Source organism: Microcaecilia unicolor, chromosome 9, assembly GCF_901765095.1.
Source record: "Microcaecilia unicolor chromosome 9, aMicUni1.1, whole genome shotgun sequence".
Taxonomy (NCBI): Eukaryota; Metazoa; Chordata; class Amphibia; order Gymnophiona; family Siphonopidae; genus Microcaecilia; species Microcaecilia unicolor.
The window spans coordinates 42,606,274-42,621,455 of NC_044039.1; the positions used below are offsets into that span (position 1 = coordinate 42,606,274).

At 45.5% G+C, this 15,182-nt stretch overlaps 1 protein-coding gene across 3 annotated transcripts in view; it reads right to left on the minus strand.

Moving 5' to 3' along the window:
• Window positions 1-15,182, minus strand: part of ADIPOR2 (adiponectin receptor 2) — a 165,660-nt gene that overhangs the window by 43,851 nt on the left and 106,627 nt on the right. For all 3 annotated transcript variants that reach the window (XM_030214080.1, XM_030214082.1, XM_030214081.1), the window contains exon 3: window positions 1,927-2,037. In XM_030214080.1, coding sequence (XP_030069940.1) covers window positions 1,927-2,037 — 111 coding nt within the window. The remainder of the gene's footprint in view (window positions 1-1,926; window positions 2,038-15,182) is intronic.

Sequence of the window (15,182 nt, forward strand, 5' to 3'; positions counted from 1 at the left end):
AAAAAAAATGCTACTTTAGATTGTAAGCTCTTTTGAGCAGGGACTGTCCTTCCTCGTTTAAAATTGTACAGCGCTGCGTAACCCTGGTAGCGCTTTAGAAATGTTAAGTAGTAGTACTACTTCTCCAAAATGTTGTCTTTGAAACTGGGCTTGGAAAATGGCACACCACAAGACCCTAGAAGCTGCCAATCCTCACAAGAGAACAGGATGGCAGACAAAACAAGCACTTGTGATGGTTTTATCAGCCCCAGTGCCCTGAGGGGTATAGTTTCACCATAAGGTCAATGGTGGTACAGGGCTGGGGAGGCAGTATGCTGTTGTAGATATAAAAAAAAAAAAGCAAGATATGGGTGCTGGAGGTTGAACAGCAGTAGATTAAGAAGTGAAACCATCCTCTGGAGAGGATCACTGGGTATCAACTTTTCTCCGATAAGAGAGAGTGCTCAATTATTTGAGTAGAATACAGTATTCTACTCAATACTCAATGGAGGAGTGGCCTAGTGGTTTGAGCACTGGTCTTGCAATCCAAAGGTGGATGGTTCAAATCCCGCTGCTTCTCCTTGTGATCTTGGGCAAGTCACTTAACCCTCCATTGCTTCAGGTACAAACTTAGATTGTGAGCCCTCCTGGGACAGAGAAATATCCAGTGTACCTGAATGTAACTCACCTTGAGCTTCTACTGAAAAAGGTGTGAGCAAAATCCAAATAAATAATAAATATTCAGCCAGAGCAGTCCGTGTTTTTAAATGCTGGCATGCTGGCTGTGTGGCTGAATTCAATCTGGATATTCAACACTGGTATCCAGATAGTAACCTGCACTGAATATCTGGATTAAGAACCAACTGCCAGCACTATCAAGATGTTGTGGCAATATCCAGCCAGATAACCGGATCAGCATTTTTGCTGTCCCAACCTTTATTCAGACAATTATCTGGTTAGTGGACTGAATTTCACCGCTAACTGGATAACTGACAGGAATGCCCTCTCTACACCCATGGACCATCATGGACTATCTGGATAGTGCTGGGGCAGTCTCTGATGATTTTACAATTGCTTTATCTGGATAATGCTGCTGAAAATCTGGAGATGACCCCCCCCCCCAGTCAGCACTATTTATCCAGGTAGAAGCACTTGCTACCCAGCGAATTAGCTCACAATATTGGCTGAGGACTGGTCAGAGGCAACTAAGAGGAAGAAGTGGAGTGAGGAGTACGGATCAGGTTACTAATTCTGTTTTGCAGAGTTGCATCAGCTGTAATCAATCAGTAAATATGGAAGTACAGCTTCCTAAGCCTGTGCTAGGGATCCCAGAGCCAGCCAGGTGTCAAGGCTAGTCACAAATTTTCAGGTTTAATTTATACACAGTCAAATTTTCCTTAAGAGTATGCATAAATGCAAACTCTTGCTCAAATCCTTCTCTGGAAATGCTTCTACTTAGTGTGGCAGTCTGAGTAAATTTACAAGCAAGCATGCCATATTTGTGCAAGTTTACTTGTAGGAGTTGGTGAGTAATTTTATTTAAAAAACCACAGGGAAAGCAAATGTTCTCCAGGGAAGAACTTTTTTTTTAAATAGATTTATCTACACTTATAAATGAACAAGCACATAACCATGCAAGAGGAATAAAGCAATGGTGAAAGAAACAGATTACAAATTAAACAATATGCTCCCTTATTAGACCACTAAATATATCCCTTAAAAGTCCACTAAACATAAAAGAGGGCTTCATTAAGGGACAACCACCACAAAGATTTAGAAAATAAGGTAACAGACAAAAAGAAAAGAGAACCTAGAACTAGGGAAGCACTTTTGAAAATTACTGTCACTATGAAGATACTTTGCTCTTGCTCACTGACCAGTCTCTACATGTCCTCATTTTAAGAGGATGAAGAAAGCCCTTGGAAACTACAAAAGCTCCATTCTTACCTTATATACAAACTCTTCCACTTTCTCCATGGCATGGTGGGCCTGCAGGAGGCCCATAAACCCCTCATCTTCCCGAGCTGGTTCTTCAATGCACTCGCTTTCCTCTGAACTCTGGAAGGAAAACAAAAAGTTCTATATAGCATATCTTCATGTAAAGTGAGAGAGTTAATATGACCAATAGAAGATAAGACATTAGAAGTTCTGAATTATAGCTTGAAATTAGGAATCTATCAAAAAACACGTAAATGGTATCTTTTTTCTTTATGGAAATGGAATCAATGAATTTCTAAATAAGGGGCAGAGCAATAAAATGTAGAATGACTACACTGAAGCACAAGAAAACACGAAATAATACCAAACATGGCTTCCCATTACAAAAGGGGCAAACTCACAGAACTAAAGTTCATACATTAATTTAAAATTTTACTGGGAACATACAGAGGGGCATTTTCGACTTTGGATGTTTTGTGCTAAATGTCCCAAATCTGAATAGGAAATATAGCCATTTTCAAAACAGCAAAACTTGTCCTTTTTTTTTTTTTTTCAATAATGGCCACAAGCTAGATGTTTTTGTGTTCTTTGCATTTATTTTTTTGGTCTGTGTAAAAAAAAAACCCAAAAACATCCAAGTGCAAAATACACAAACCAAGCCATTGGGACGTAGGAGGAGCCAGCATTTGGCCACACAGACATCCCAGGAGAACTGCTGTGGACTTCATATAAAAGCTCCCAGGAACACATCATACCATTATCTCCTTATATTATATGCTGAGCCCTCCAAAACCCACCACTCCCAACTGTACACCACTACTACCCTTATGGGTGAGGTGGTCACCTATATGTGGGTACAGTAGGTTTCTGGAGAACTTTGGAGGGCTCACACTTTCCACAAGTGTTAACAGGTAGAGTGGGATATGGACCTGGGTCCTCCTCTCTGCAGTGCACTGCACCAACGACTATACTACTCCAGGGACCTGCTTGCTGCTCTAATTAGAGCTGGTTAGAACATGAAGCTGTCAGAAGCTGGTAAGTACTATTTTACTTACATCTTTGGTGGTGGTGGGGGGGGGGGGGGGGTCATCCCTGATTTCCTCCAGTGGTCATCTGGACATTTAGGGAACCTTTTTGTGCCTTATTCGTTCTAAAAACAGGTCTATATCAAACCATTTAAGTTTTAACCCTAGTTTTTGTTTTGTTCCATTATGGTTATAAAACATCTAAGTGTTAGGAACACCCTAAGCCCACTCTAATCCCACCCCTGAAACGCACCCAACATGCCCCCTTGTGATTTGGATGCACTGCAGACAAAATGCACAGATAAACGTTTGCAAAATAGGTTTAGAAAATACGTATTTGCATATTATGAGGAATATCAGAGTGAGAGGGAGAATGAAGGCACATGGAGGAACGAGGAGGCTCGAGAGGGAGGGAGACTGGGTACAGAAAGGAAGGAGTCTTTTCCCTGGGGGACTGGAGAAAAGGAAAAGACTACAATTCCCAGCAGCCCCTGAGTACATCCCATGGTAGAAACAGGGAGACTGACGTGGGTGCCGGGCAAAATGGTAGAGACTATCATTAAGAAAAATATAACAGAGCACATTCTAAAGCATGGACTGATGAGACAAAGTCAGCATGGATTTAGTGAAGGGAAGTCTTGCCTCACCAATCTACTGCATTTCTTTGAAGGGGTAAACAAACATGTCGACAAAGGTGAGCCGGTGGATATTGTGTATCTGGATTTTCAAAAAGCGTTTGACAAAGTCCCTCATGAAATGCTCCAGAGGAAATTGGAGAGTCATGAGATTGGAGGTAGTGTATTGTTATGGATTAAAAACTGGTTGAAAGATAGGAAACTGAGAGTAGGGTTAAATGGTCACTATTCGCAATGGAGAAGGGTAGTTAGTGGGGTCCCTCAGGGATCTGTGCTGGGACCATTGCTTTACATAAGTAATGCCATACTGGGAAAAGACCAAAGGCCTATCAAGCCCAGCATCCTGTCCGCGACAGCGGCCAATCCAGGTCAAGGGCACCTGGCAGCTTCCCAAACGTACAAACATTCTATACATGTTATTCCCGAAATTGTGGATTTTTCCAAGTCCATTTAGTAGCGGTCTATGGACATGTCCTTTAGGAAACTGTCCAAACCCTTTTTAAACTGCCAAGCTAACCGCCTTCACCACATTCTCCGGCAACGAATTCCAGAGTTTAATTACGCATTAGGTGAAGAAAAATTTTCTCCTATTTGTTTTAAATGTACTACACTGTAGTTTCATCGCATGTCCCCTAGCCCTACTATTTTTGGAAAACGCTCCTGCACACGATCTGCTGAACGCCTCTGGAGGAAATCTCGTACTCATTCAGACTTCCTTCACTTTAAATTCATGCTTTCCTCCTTCCACTCCTCCTTATTCCTTGCAAAACAGGACTATTACACCCAATTGACCAGTTCTCTCAGCTCCAACCCTCGTCATCGCCACCCTTAACTCCCTCCTCAAGGTCCCCCCCGCTCCCACTCCCCCCTCACTCTCTTCTCAATCACTGGCTGATTACTTCCACGATAAAGTGCAAAAAATCAACCTTGAGTTCACTACCAAGCCATCACCCCCCACCCCCCCTCTCCACCCATTAACCCTCTCCCTCAACCAACCAACCCAGGCCTCCTTCTCCTCCTTTCCTGAGATCACCGAGGATGAAACCTCCCGCCTTCTTTCCTCCTCGAAATGCACCACTTGCTCCTCCGATCCCATCCCCACCAACCTACTTAACACCATCTCCCATACTGTCACCCCCTCAATCTGTCGCATCCTCAACCTTTCTCTCTCCACTGCAACTGTCCCTGACACCTTCAAGCACGCCGTAGTCACACCTCTCCTAAAAAAACCATCACTTGACCCTACCTGCCCCTCCAACTACCGCCCCATCTCTCTCCTCCCCTTCCTCTCCAAAATACTTGAACGCGCCATCCACAGTCGCTGCATTGATTTTCTCTCCTCTCATGCCATCCTAGATCCACTTCAATCAGGCTTTCGTCCCCTACACTCGACAGAAACAGCTCTCTCTAAAGTCTGCAATGACCTGCTCATCGCCAAATCCAGAGGCCACTATTCCATCCTCATCCTCCTCGATCTATCCGCTGCGTTTGACACTGTCAATCATGACTTACTTCTTGCCACATTGTCCTCTTTTGGGTTCCAAGGCTCTGTCCTCTCCTGGTTCTCCTCTTATCTCTCCCACCGCACCTTCAGAGTACACTCTCATGGATCCTCCTCCACTCCCATCCCACTATCTGTTGGAGTTCCCCAGGGATCTGTCCTTGGACCCCTTCTCTTCTCAATCTACACCTCCTCCCTAGGCTCACTGATCTCATCTCATGGCTTTCAGTATCATTTTTATGCTGATGACACCCAGCTATATCTCTCCACACCAGACATCACCACGGAGACCCAGGCCAAGGTATCGGCCTGCTTATCTGACATTGCTGCCTGGATGTCCAACCGCCACCTGAAGCTAAACATGGCCAAAACCGAGCTCCTTGTCTTTCCACCCAAACCCACCACTCCTCTTCCTCCACTCTCTATCTCAGTTGATAACACCCTCATCCTCCCCGTCCCATCTGCCCGCAACCTCGGAGTCATCTTCGACTCCTCCCTCTCCTTCTCTGCCCATATCCAACAGACTGCCAAGACCTGTCGCTTCTTCCTCTTCAACATCAGCAAAATTCGCCCTTTCCTATCTGAGCACACCACACGAACTCTCGTCCAAGCTCTCATTACCTCTCGCCTTGACTACTGCAACTTGCTCCTCACCGGCCTCCCACTTAGCCATCTATCCCCCCTTCAATCCGTCCAGAACGCTGCCGCACGTCTCATATTCTGCCAGAACCGATACACTCACATCACCCCTCTCCTCAAGTCACTTCACTGGCTTCCGATCAGATACCGCATTCAATTCAAGATTCTCCTCCTTACCTACAAATGCACCCGGTCTACTGCTCCTCACTACCTCTCTACCCTCATCTCCCCCTATGTTCCCGCCCGTAACCTCCGCTCCCACGACAAATCCCTCCTTTCAGTTCCCTTCTCCACCACTGCCAACTCCAGGCTCCGCTCATTCTGCCTTGCCTCACCCTATGCCTGGAACAATCTTCCTCAACCCCTACGCCAAGCCCCCTCCCTACCCATCTTCAAATCTCTGCTTAAAGCTCACCTCTTCAATGCTGCTTTCGGCACCTAACCATCCGTGAATTATAGTATGCCCTATTATTCGGACTCTACACTTGTCTTTGACTGGACACTTGTCTATAGATTGTACACCTGTCTTTTAGATTGTAAGCTCCTTGAGCAGGGACTGTCCTTCTATGTTTGAATTGTACAGCGCTGCGTAACCCTGGTAGCGCTTTAGAAATGTTAAATAGTAATAGTAGTAGTAGTAGCATTAGGTGAAGAAAATTTTCTCCGATTTGTTTTAAATGTACTACACTGTAGTTTCATCGCATGTCCCCTAGCCCTACTATTTTTGGAAAACGTGAACAGACGCTTCACATCCACCAGTTCCACCCCACTCATTATTTTATATACCTCTATCATGTCTCTCCTCAGCCGTCTCTTCTCCAAGCTGAAAAGCCCTAGCCTCCTTAGTCTTTCTTCATAGGGAAGTTGTCCCATCCCCGCTATCATTTTCGTTGCCCTTTGCTGCACCTTTTCCAATTCCACTATATCTTTCTTGAGATGCGGCGACCAGAATTGGACACAATACTCAAGGTGCGGTCGCACCATGGAACAATACAACGGCATTATAACATCCTCACACCTGTTTTCTATACCTTTCTTAATAATACCCAACATTCTATTCGCTTTCCTAGCCGCAGCAGCACAATGAGCAGAAGGTTTCAGTGTATTATCAACGACGACACCCAGATCCCTTTCTTGGTCCGTAACTCCTAATGTGGAACCTTGCATGACGTAGCTATAATTCGGGGTTTTTTCCCACATGCATCACCTTACACTTGCTCACATTAAACGTCATCTGCCATTTAGCCGCCCAGTCTCCCAGTCTCGTAAGGTCCTTCGGTAATTTTTCACAATCCTCTCGCGAATTAATGACTTTGAATAACTTTGTGTCATCAGCAAATTTAATTACCTTGCTAGTTACTCCCATCTCTAAATCATTTATAAATATACTAAAGAGCAGCGGTCCTAGCACTGACCCCTGAGGAACTCCACTAACTATCCTTCTCCATACTGCCCATTTAACCCCACTCTCTGTTTCCTATCCTTCAACCAGTTTTTAATCCACAATAGGACATTACCTCCTATCCCATGACCCTCCAATTTCCTCTGTAGCTTTTCATGAGGCACCTGGAGGTGGGGTAACTAGCAAGGTTATCAAATTTGCTGATGACACAAAGTTGTTCAAGGTCATCAAATAGCAGGAAGATTGTGAAAAGTTGCAGGAAGATCTTGCGATACTAGGAGACTGGGCATCTAAATGGCAGAAGACGTTTATTGTGAGCAAGTGCAAAGTGATGCATGTGGGAAAGAGGAACCCAAACTATAGGTACATCATGCAAGGTTCAGCGTTAGGAGTTACGGAACGAGAAAGGGACCTGGGAGTCATCATTGATGATACATTGAAATCTTTTGATCAGTGTGCTGCTGCGGCTAAGAAAGCAAATAGAATGTTAGGTATTATTAGGAGAGGGAAGGAAAACAAAAATGAGGATATTATAATGCCACTGTATCGGTCCATGGTGCGACAGCACCTAGAGTATTGTGTTCAATTCTGGTTGCCGCACTTCAAAAAAGATATAGTGGAATTAGAAAAGGTGCAGAGAAGGGCGACAAAGATGATTAAGGGGATGGGACAACTTTCCTATGAGGAAAGGCTAAAGCGGCTGGGGCTCTTCAGCTTGGAGAAAAGGTGGCTGAGGGGTGATATGATAGAGGTATATAAAATAATGTGTGGAGTGGAACAGATAGATGTGGAGCGTCTGTTTACGCTTTCCAAAAATACTAGGACAAGGGGGCATGCGATGAAGCTGGAGTGCAGTAAGTTTAAATCAAATAGGAGGAAATATTTCTTTACTTAGCGCATAATTCGACTCTGGAATTCGTTGCCGGAGAATGTGGTTAAAGAGGTTAGCTTAGAAGAGTTTAAGAAAGGTTTGGATGGCTTCCTGAAGGAAAAGGCCATTGAATGTTATAAATGAACATAGTGAAAAATCCACTATTCCTGGGACAAGCAGTACAAAATGCTTTGCTCCGTGGATCTTGTCGGGTGATTGTGACCTGGATGGGCCACTGTCAGAGACAGGGTGCTGGGCTAGATGGACCTTTGGTCTATCCCAGTGTGGCGATACTTATGTTTTAACAGCCCCCAGAGGAGGTCAGGAGAAGGGCAAAGAGAAGGGAGTTGGAAAAACCTGTCCTAGAGAGCCAGGATGAGGGAAGGAGTTCTGAACCTTCCCATTCAAGCAAATGGAGAGAAGCTGAGCAATGGGTGTGGGGAGGAACCTATGGACTGGCAAGAGGAAGAAAAGGGGGAGGAACTAGAGCAAAAGGAGCCAATGGAGATTGCTACTCTGACTAAACTGGAAGGAAAGGAGGTGAAACAGGAGAGGGCAGCTCAGGAGGACAGCCTGGTAGAAGAAGGGAAAAGGTGGCTATCCCACGAGGGGAGCTGAGAAAACAGGTTTACCACGGAAGGGTCATGCGGGTGGTGGTCAGGGTATAATGCTGGCCTGGTTGGGGAGGGACCCTTGCCACTCTCCCTAGGTTGATTTCTTTTGAAAGGGAGAGAGGAGGAATGGTGGTTTTGGGCATAACTGCTATACATGAACTTCTACAGTGTTTGGAGAATTACTTTGCATACCTGCTATACATGAACATGAACTGCTGGGAGTTTGAGCCCTTTTTGAGCTACTTTGTTTGAAGAATTGCTTTGCATAACTGCTTTATATGAACTGTTGAGATTTTAGAACCTTTGGGTTTTTTTTTTTTAATACTATGCTGTTGAACTGCTATGCTTCTTGAGAAATGCTGTGGTGGGAACTACCTTTGGAGGAGCAGTTCCCACCAAAGGGATTACAATAAAGTATAATGATCTGACCTTGTGGATTGCCGTGTCCTCTTTAGCAGTGGATTACAGCACACAAGCTCACCTAAAGGGCCGAGGGACTCAAGAGTCTCCCGGTGCAGGAGACTTTTCCAAGAGCCTCCCGGTGGTGGAGACCTTACAATATTTTCAGAAGAAATTCATTCAAATGCTGCTTTAAGACACTTTTTGGACATTTTTCTGTTTCAAAAATTAGTCCCATAGTATGTTATGATAATCCAGAGTACATAGCAGTTAACATGAGATAGAAAATTAAGTCCTCTCCCCCCTCCCCCCCCCTGGATATTTCATTGATTTAGAGTCATTGCTCAATGGTAGATCTTCTAAGACAAGTACTATAACCAAATTTTCTATAATGCTAGGTAGACACAACCTGCAGAGCAGTTTATATGGCAAACTAAAGAAAGGTGGAAAAACACCAAGAATCAACAGGCCAGGGATAGCAAAGGCAGAACTAAAAGAGATGAATAGGCAAGATAACTATCAGGCCTCTGCTACCAGGACCGAGACTCTTGGTTCCTGCCTCTGGGAAATACAGTCTCAAAGAAATAATCAAGGCTGTCTTAAATTTTTATATGATGATCCATCACGGATGGTAGATGGAAGCAAGCTCCACAAAGAAAGATCTAGACAGAAAAAACAGAACGGGCTAAACCTAGATGAGCACAAGAAACTCTCCTTGAGGACAAATAATTTTCCAAAGCACATATGGTGCAACCAGAGAAGGGAGCCTTGAATAAAAAAAGCTTTACGAGCAATCTGTAAATGCCTAGAAAATTGGTGCTTATGTGCAAAACCATACTATGTGCTATAATGAAGCGCGTAAGTGTTTTAGTGTGTTACTACAAGGGGGCATACACAAGGGTAGAGCATGGGAGGGACATAGGTATGACTCCTATGCAGGTAACTTATAGAATACTATGTTATACACGTTGCATGGCACACTTAGGCCACTGACCTGGCATAAATGCTTGTGCCTACATTTGTGTGTGTGAATTTGGATTTATGCTAGTATTCTATAACAGCATCTTGGCACACAGATGCTGTTATAGAATTCACATTTGGCATTGGCGCACCTAACTGGAAATGGTTAGTTATAGAATTGTCCCTTTTGCGGGCAAACAAAAGAATCTGAAAATGGATCGGATATTACCACAGCCAGCAATTCTGATAAAGTAGGGGCGAAAACATGGTCAAATTTTGAGGAGTTGCATGTTACACAACAGCTGTATTCTGTGCATTTTACAACTGCTGAAGATCAGAGAGCCGAATTATAATAGTCTAATTCTGATAAATCAAAGACATGATTCAGTGGACATTGTGCCTGTTCATCCAAACACTGAATATTCAATGTGCCACAAAGCATAAAAAGAATATTTGACAGCAACATATAGGCCAACTTTCAAAAAGTGAGTGCTTAGCTTAGTCAGCCAAACTTTGACCAACCAAGGTAAACCGACTTTCAGCTTAATTTAGTGGGCTAGATTTTCAGATGAAAATCCTACTACTACTACTACTACTATTTAGCATTTCTATAGCGCTACAAGGCATACGCAGCGCTGTACAAACATAGAAGAAAGACAGTCCCTGCTCAAAGAGCTTACAATCTAATAGACAAAAAATAAATAAAGTAAGCAAATCAAATCAAATTAATGTGAACGGGAAGGAAGAGAGGAGGGTAGGTGGAGGCGAGTGGTTACAAGTGGTTACGAGTCAAAAGCAATGTTAAAGAGGTGGGTTTTCAGTCTAGATTTAAAGGTGGCCAAGGATGGGGCAAGACGTAGGGGCTCAGGAAGTTTATTCCAGGCGTAGGGTGCAGCGAGATAGAAGGCGCGAAGTCTGGAGTTGGCAGTAGTGGAGAAGGGAACAGATAAGAAGGATTTATCCATGGAGCGGAGTGCACGGGAAGGGGTGTAGGGAAGGACGAGTGTGGAGAGATACTGGGGAGCAGCAGAGTGAATACATTTATAGGTTAGTAGAAGAAGTTTGAACAGGATGGGGAGAACGGATAGGGAGCCAGTGAAGGGTCTTGAGGAGAGGGGTAGTATGAGTAAAGCGACCCTGGCGGAAGATGAGACGGGCAGCAGAGTTTTGAACCGACTGGAGAGGGGAGAGGTGACTAAGTGGGAGGCCAGCAAGAAGCAGATTGCAGTAGTCTAAACGAGAGGTGACAAGGGTGTGGATGAGGGTTTTGGTAGAGTGCTCGGAAAGAAAGGGGCGGATTTTACGGATGTTGTAAAGAAAGAAACGACAGGTCTTGGCGGTCTGCTGGATATGAGCAGAGAAGGAGAGAGAAGAGTCAAAGATGACCCCAAGGTTTCGAGCTGAGGAGACAGGGAGAATGAGAGAGCCATCAACAGAAATAGAAAACGGGGGGAGCGGGGAGGTGGGTTTGGGGGGGAAAATGAGAAGCTCGGTTTTGGTCATATTTAATTTCAGGTGGCGTTGAGACATCCAGGCAGCAATGTCAGACAAGCACGCTGAAACTTTGGTTTGGATGCAAGGTGAGATATCAGGGGTAGAAAGGTAGATTTGGGAGTCATCAGCATAGAGGTGGTAGGAAAAGCCATGGGATGAGATTAATGAACCAAGGGAAGAAGTGTAGATAGAAAAGAGGAGGGGACCAAGAACAGAACCCTGAGGTACACCGACAGGCAGAGGGATAGAAGTAGAAGAGGATCCACCAGAGTGAACACTAAAGGTGCGGAGGGAGAGGTAGGAAGAGAACCAGGAAAGGACAGAGCCCTGGAATCCAAGTGAGGACAGGGTATCGAGAAGTATGCTGTGATCGACAGTGTCAAAAGCAGCGGAAAGATCAAGAAGAATGAGGATGGAATATTGACCTCTGGATTTAGCCAGTAATAGGTCATTGGAGACTTTAGTAAGCGCAGTTTCAGTTGAGTGGAGAGGGCGAAAACCAGATTGTAATGGGTCAAGAATAGCATGTGAGGAGAGAAAATCAAGGCAGCGGCGGTGAACAGCACGCTCAAGTAATTTGGAGAGAAAAGGAAGGAGGGAGATGGGTCGGTAATTAGAGGGACAAGTAGGGTCAAGTGAAGGCTTCTTAAGGAGAGGTGTGACCACAGCATGTTTAAAGGAAGCAGGGACAGTCGCAGTGGAAAGTGAGAGGTTGAGAATGTGACAGATAAAAGGAATAAGAGTAGGAGAGATGGCATTAAGAAGGTGGGTGGGAATGGGATCAGAGGAACAGGTGGTACATTTTGAGGAAGAAAGGAGAAGTGTAGTTTCCTCAATAGTAACTTCAGGAAAGGAGGAAAGGGAATGAGGGGAAGGAGAGAGAGGGGAACGGACTAGTGGAGGGAGAGCTGGTGAGGTAGAGAAAGCAAGGTTTATCTTTTGAACCTTGTTGTGAAAGAATTCAGCAAGGGTCTGAGGAGATAATGAAGGGGGAGTTGGGGGAGGGGGCACCTTGAGGAGAGAGTTCAATGTGGTGAAGAGAAGTCGAGGATTAGAGCCAAGAGAGTTGGTCAGTTGGATATAATAATCCTGTTTGGCACGTAAAAGAGCAGATTGGAAGGAGGTCAGCATGAACTTAAAGTGTAAGAAATCAGCAAGGGCCCGAGATTTCCGCCAGAGGCGTTCGGCGGAGCGGGTACAGGAACGTAGATAGCGGATATTAGAAGTCAGCCAAGGTTGGGGTTTTGTACGCCTTACAGGGCGGGTCATCAAAGGTGCAAGAGTGTCTAAGGCAGAGGATAGAGTATTGTTGTAAGAAGAAACAGCCTCGTTGACAGACGTGGATGGTGCCACAGTAGAGAGGAGGTTTGAAACATGGGAGGATAGAGATGAAGGGTCAATGTCGTGAAGATTCCTAGATAAATTAGATAGGATAGGACGGGACTGGGAGGGAGGAGATTTAAGTGTGAAAGTTATAAGATGGTGATCAGAGAGGGGAAGATCGGAGGCAAGGAAACTAGAGGGTGAACAGTTGGAAGAGAAGATGAGATCAAGACAGTGACCATTTTGATGAGTGGGGGAGGTGGAGCATAGTTGGAGATTAAAGGACGACGTTAAAGCGAGTAACTTGGAAATATAAGAGTTGGAAGGATCATTAGCAGGAATATTAAAGTCACCAAGGATGAGAGAGGGGGAGGAAGGATCATGGAAGAAGGCAAGCCAGGCATCAAAGTCACTGAGAAAGGATGAAAGGGACTTATCAGGGGGACGATAAATGACCGCTATTCGAAGAGGCAGAGGAGAGAAAAGGCGGATAGAGTGGACTTCAAAGGAGGAAAAACAGTGAGATTGAGGTGGAAGAAGGGGTTGAAATCTGGAGGAGGGAGAGAGAAGTAGTCCAACACCGCCCCCACGGCCAGCAGAGCGAGGAGTATGTGAAAATAGATAACCGCCATGGCACAGGGCTGCGACTGAAGCAGAGTCATCAGGGCAGAGCCAGGTTTCTGTTATGGCGAGCAGATGGAGGTGACGCGAGATAAAGAGGTCCTGGATATAGGGGAGTTTGTTACAGATAGAGCGGGCATTCCATAGGGCGCAAGAGAAGGGCAGAGAAGAGGAGGGGAGTAGAGGAATAGAGATGAGGTTAGAGAGGTCACGGTGAGATCTGTAGAGTTTGGATAATAGTTGGTGAGGAGGGCCAGGATTGGGATTGATGTCACCAGCTGAGAGTAAGAGAAGGAGTAAAAGAGAGCGGAGGAGAGTAGGAGAGGTGTGGCCACGAAGGCGTCGAAGGCGAGAGGTATTTAGGTGGAATGGGGAAGGCAAAATGGAGGGAAGAAAGAGACGGAGATTAAAAGCCAAGAGGGAGGAAGAGGGTAGGAGAGAAGGTGAGGTGATGAAGTCAATGGATGGGAAGTGAGTTCCTGTAGCGGAGAGAGGTAGGGGGTGAGGGAAAAGATTAGGAAGGGACAGAGCTAGGAAGAGAATGTGAATAGGGGCCATAAATGATTAAGGTACTTTAGCAACTGGAAAAAGATTAGATACAAAGAGAAAAATGCCCCCTGGAGAGAAGGCCCTGGGAAGATCGGGGTGGAACTGGAGTCACCCCGGATACAGCTATGAGGAAATGCAGAAGGGCTGCAAGTCCTCCACAGCACCTGGTGGGAGCGCTGGGCACCTAGAGCGGAGGCCCTGAGTGGATCGGGGTGGACCTGGGTGTCACCCCGGAGAAGGCTGTAAGGATATGCAGATGAGCTGCAAGTCCTCCACAGCACCTGAAAGGCAGCCGGTGGTAGAGGTGGGTACCTCTCAGCTGAGGAAAGGCTTACCAGGGGTTAGGCCGAAGCCAGCATTCCTCCCCCTGAGGGTCGCCTGATCCTAGCCAAAAAGCACCTGGGGAACTCTGGGCACTTGGAGAGAAGGCCCTGGGAAGATCGGGGTGGAACTGGAGTCACCCCGGATACAGCTATGAGGAAATGCAGAAGGGCTGCAAGTCCTCCACAGCACCTGGTGGGAGCGCTGGGCACCTAGAGCGGAGGCCCTGAGTGGATCGGGGTGGACCTGGGTGTCACCCCGGAGAAGGCTGTAAGGATATGCAGATGAGCTGCAAGTCCTCCACAGCACCTGAAAGGCAGCCGGTGGTAGAGGTGGGTACCTCTCAGCTGAGGAAAGGCTTACCAGGGGTTAGGCCGAAGCCAGCATTCCTCCATTTTAATCTAGTTACCTAGACCTCAGGTAGCCAGAATTAAGGTGCAAAGGACTTGGGGTAACTAAAACCTTACCACACTAATGCCCCCAGATATTCAATGCACAGTGGTCTCACTACAACAAAAAAAGACAAGGCAACACCTGAAGGTAGGATCCTCCCCAACCTTCCCAATCAATGTATGGGATGTGGTAATCTAAGTCCCAAGACACCTTTTACAGAGAAAAGGAGAGCCAACAAGTTCCTTACAACAAATCAGCACAAAAACAGATCAGTTATTCAGCTACCAACCAAGGATATTTTTTACTGACCTTCAGCTGCATTCCAAGCAAAACCCCACACTGAACACTGCCAAAAAGATTTTCAAAAGAAAATCAGTGTACCAGAGCTCTGTGTGGGCTGAAAACAAAGTACAACTGCTCCTATCTCACAAAAGCAAGGACAGCCCCCAAATTGTTTTTTCATTTCCCGTGTTGTGTGCAGCATTGTTCCTTTTGTTTTGGTTAGGCTTCATTTTTGT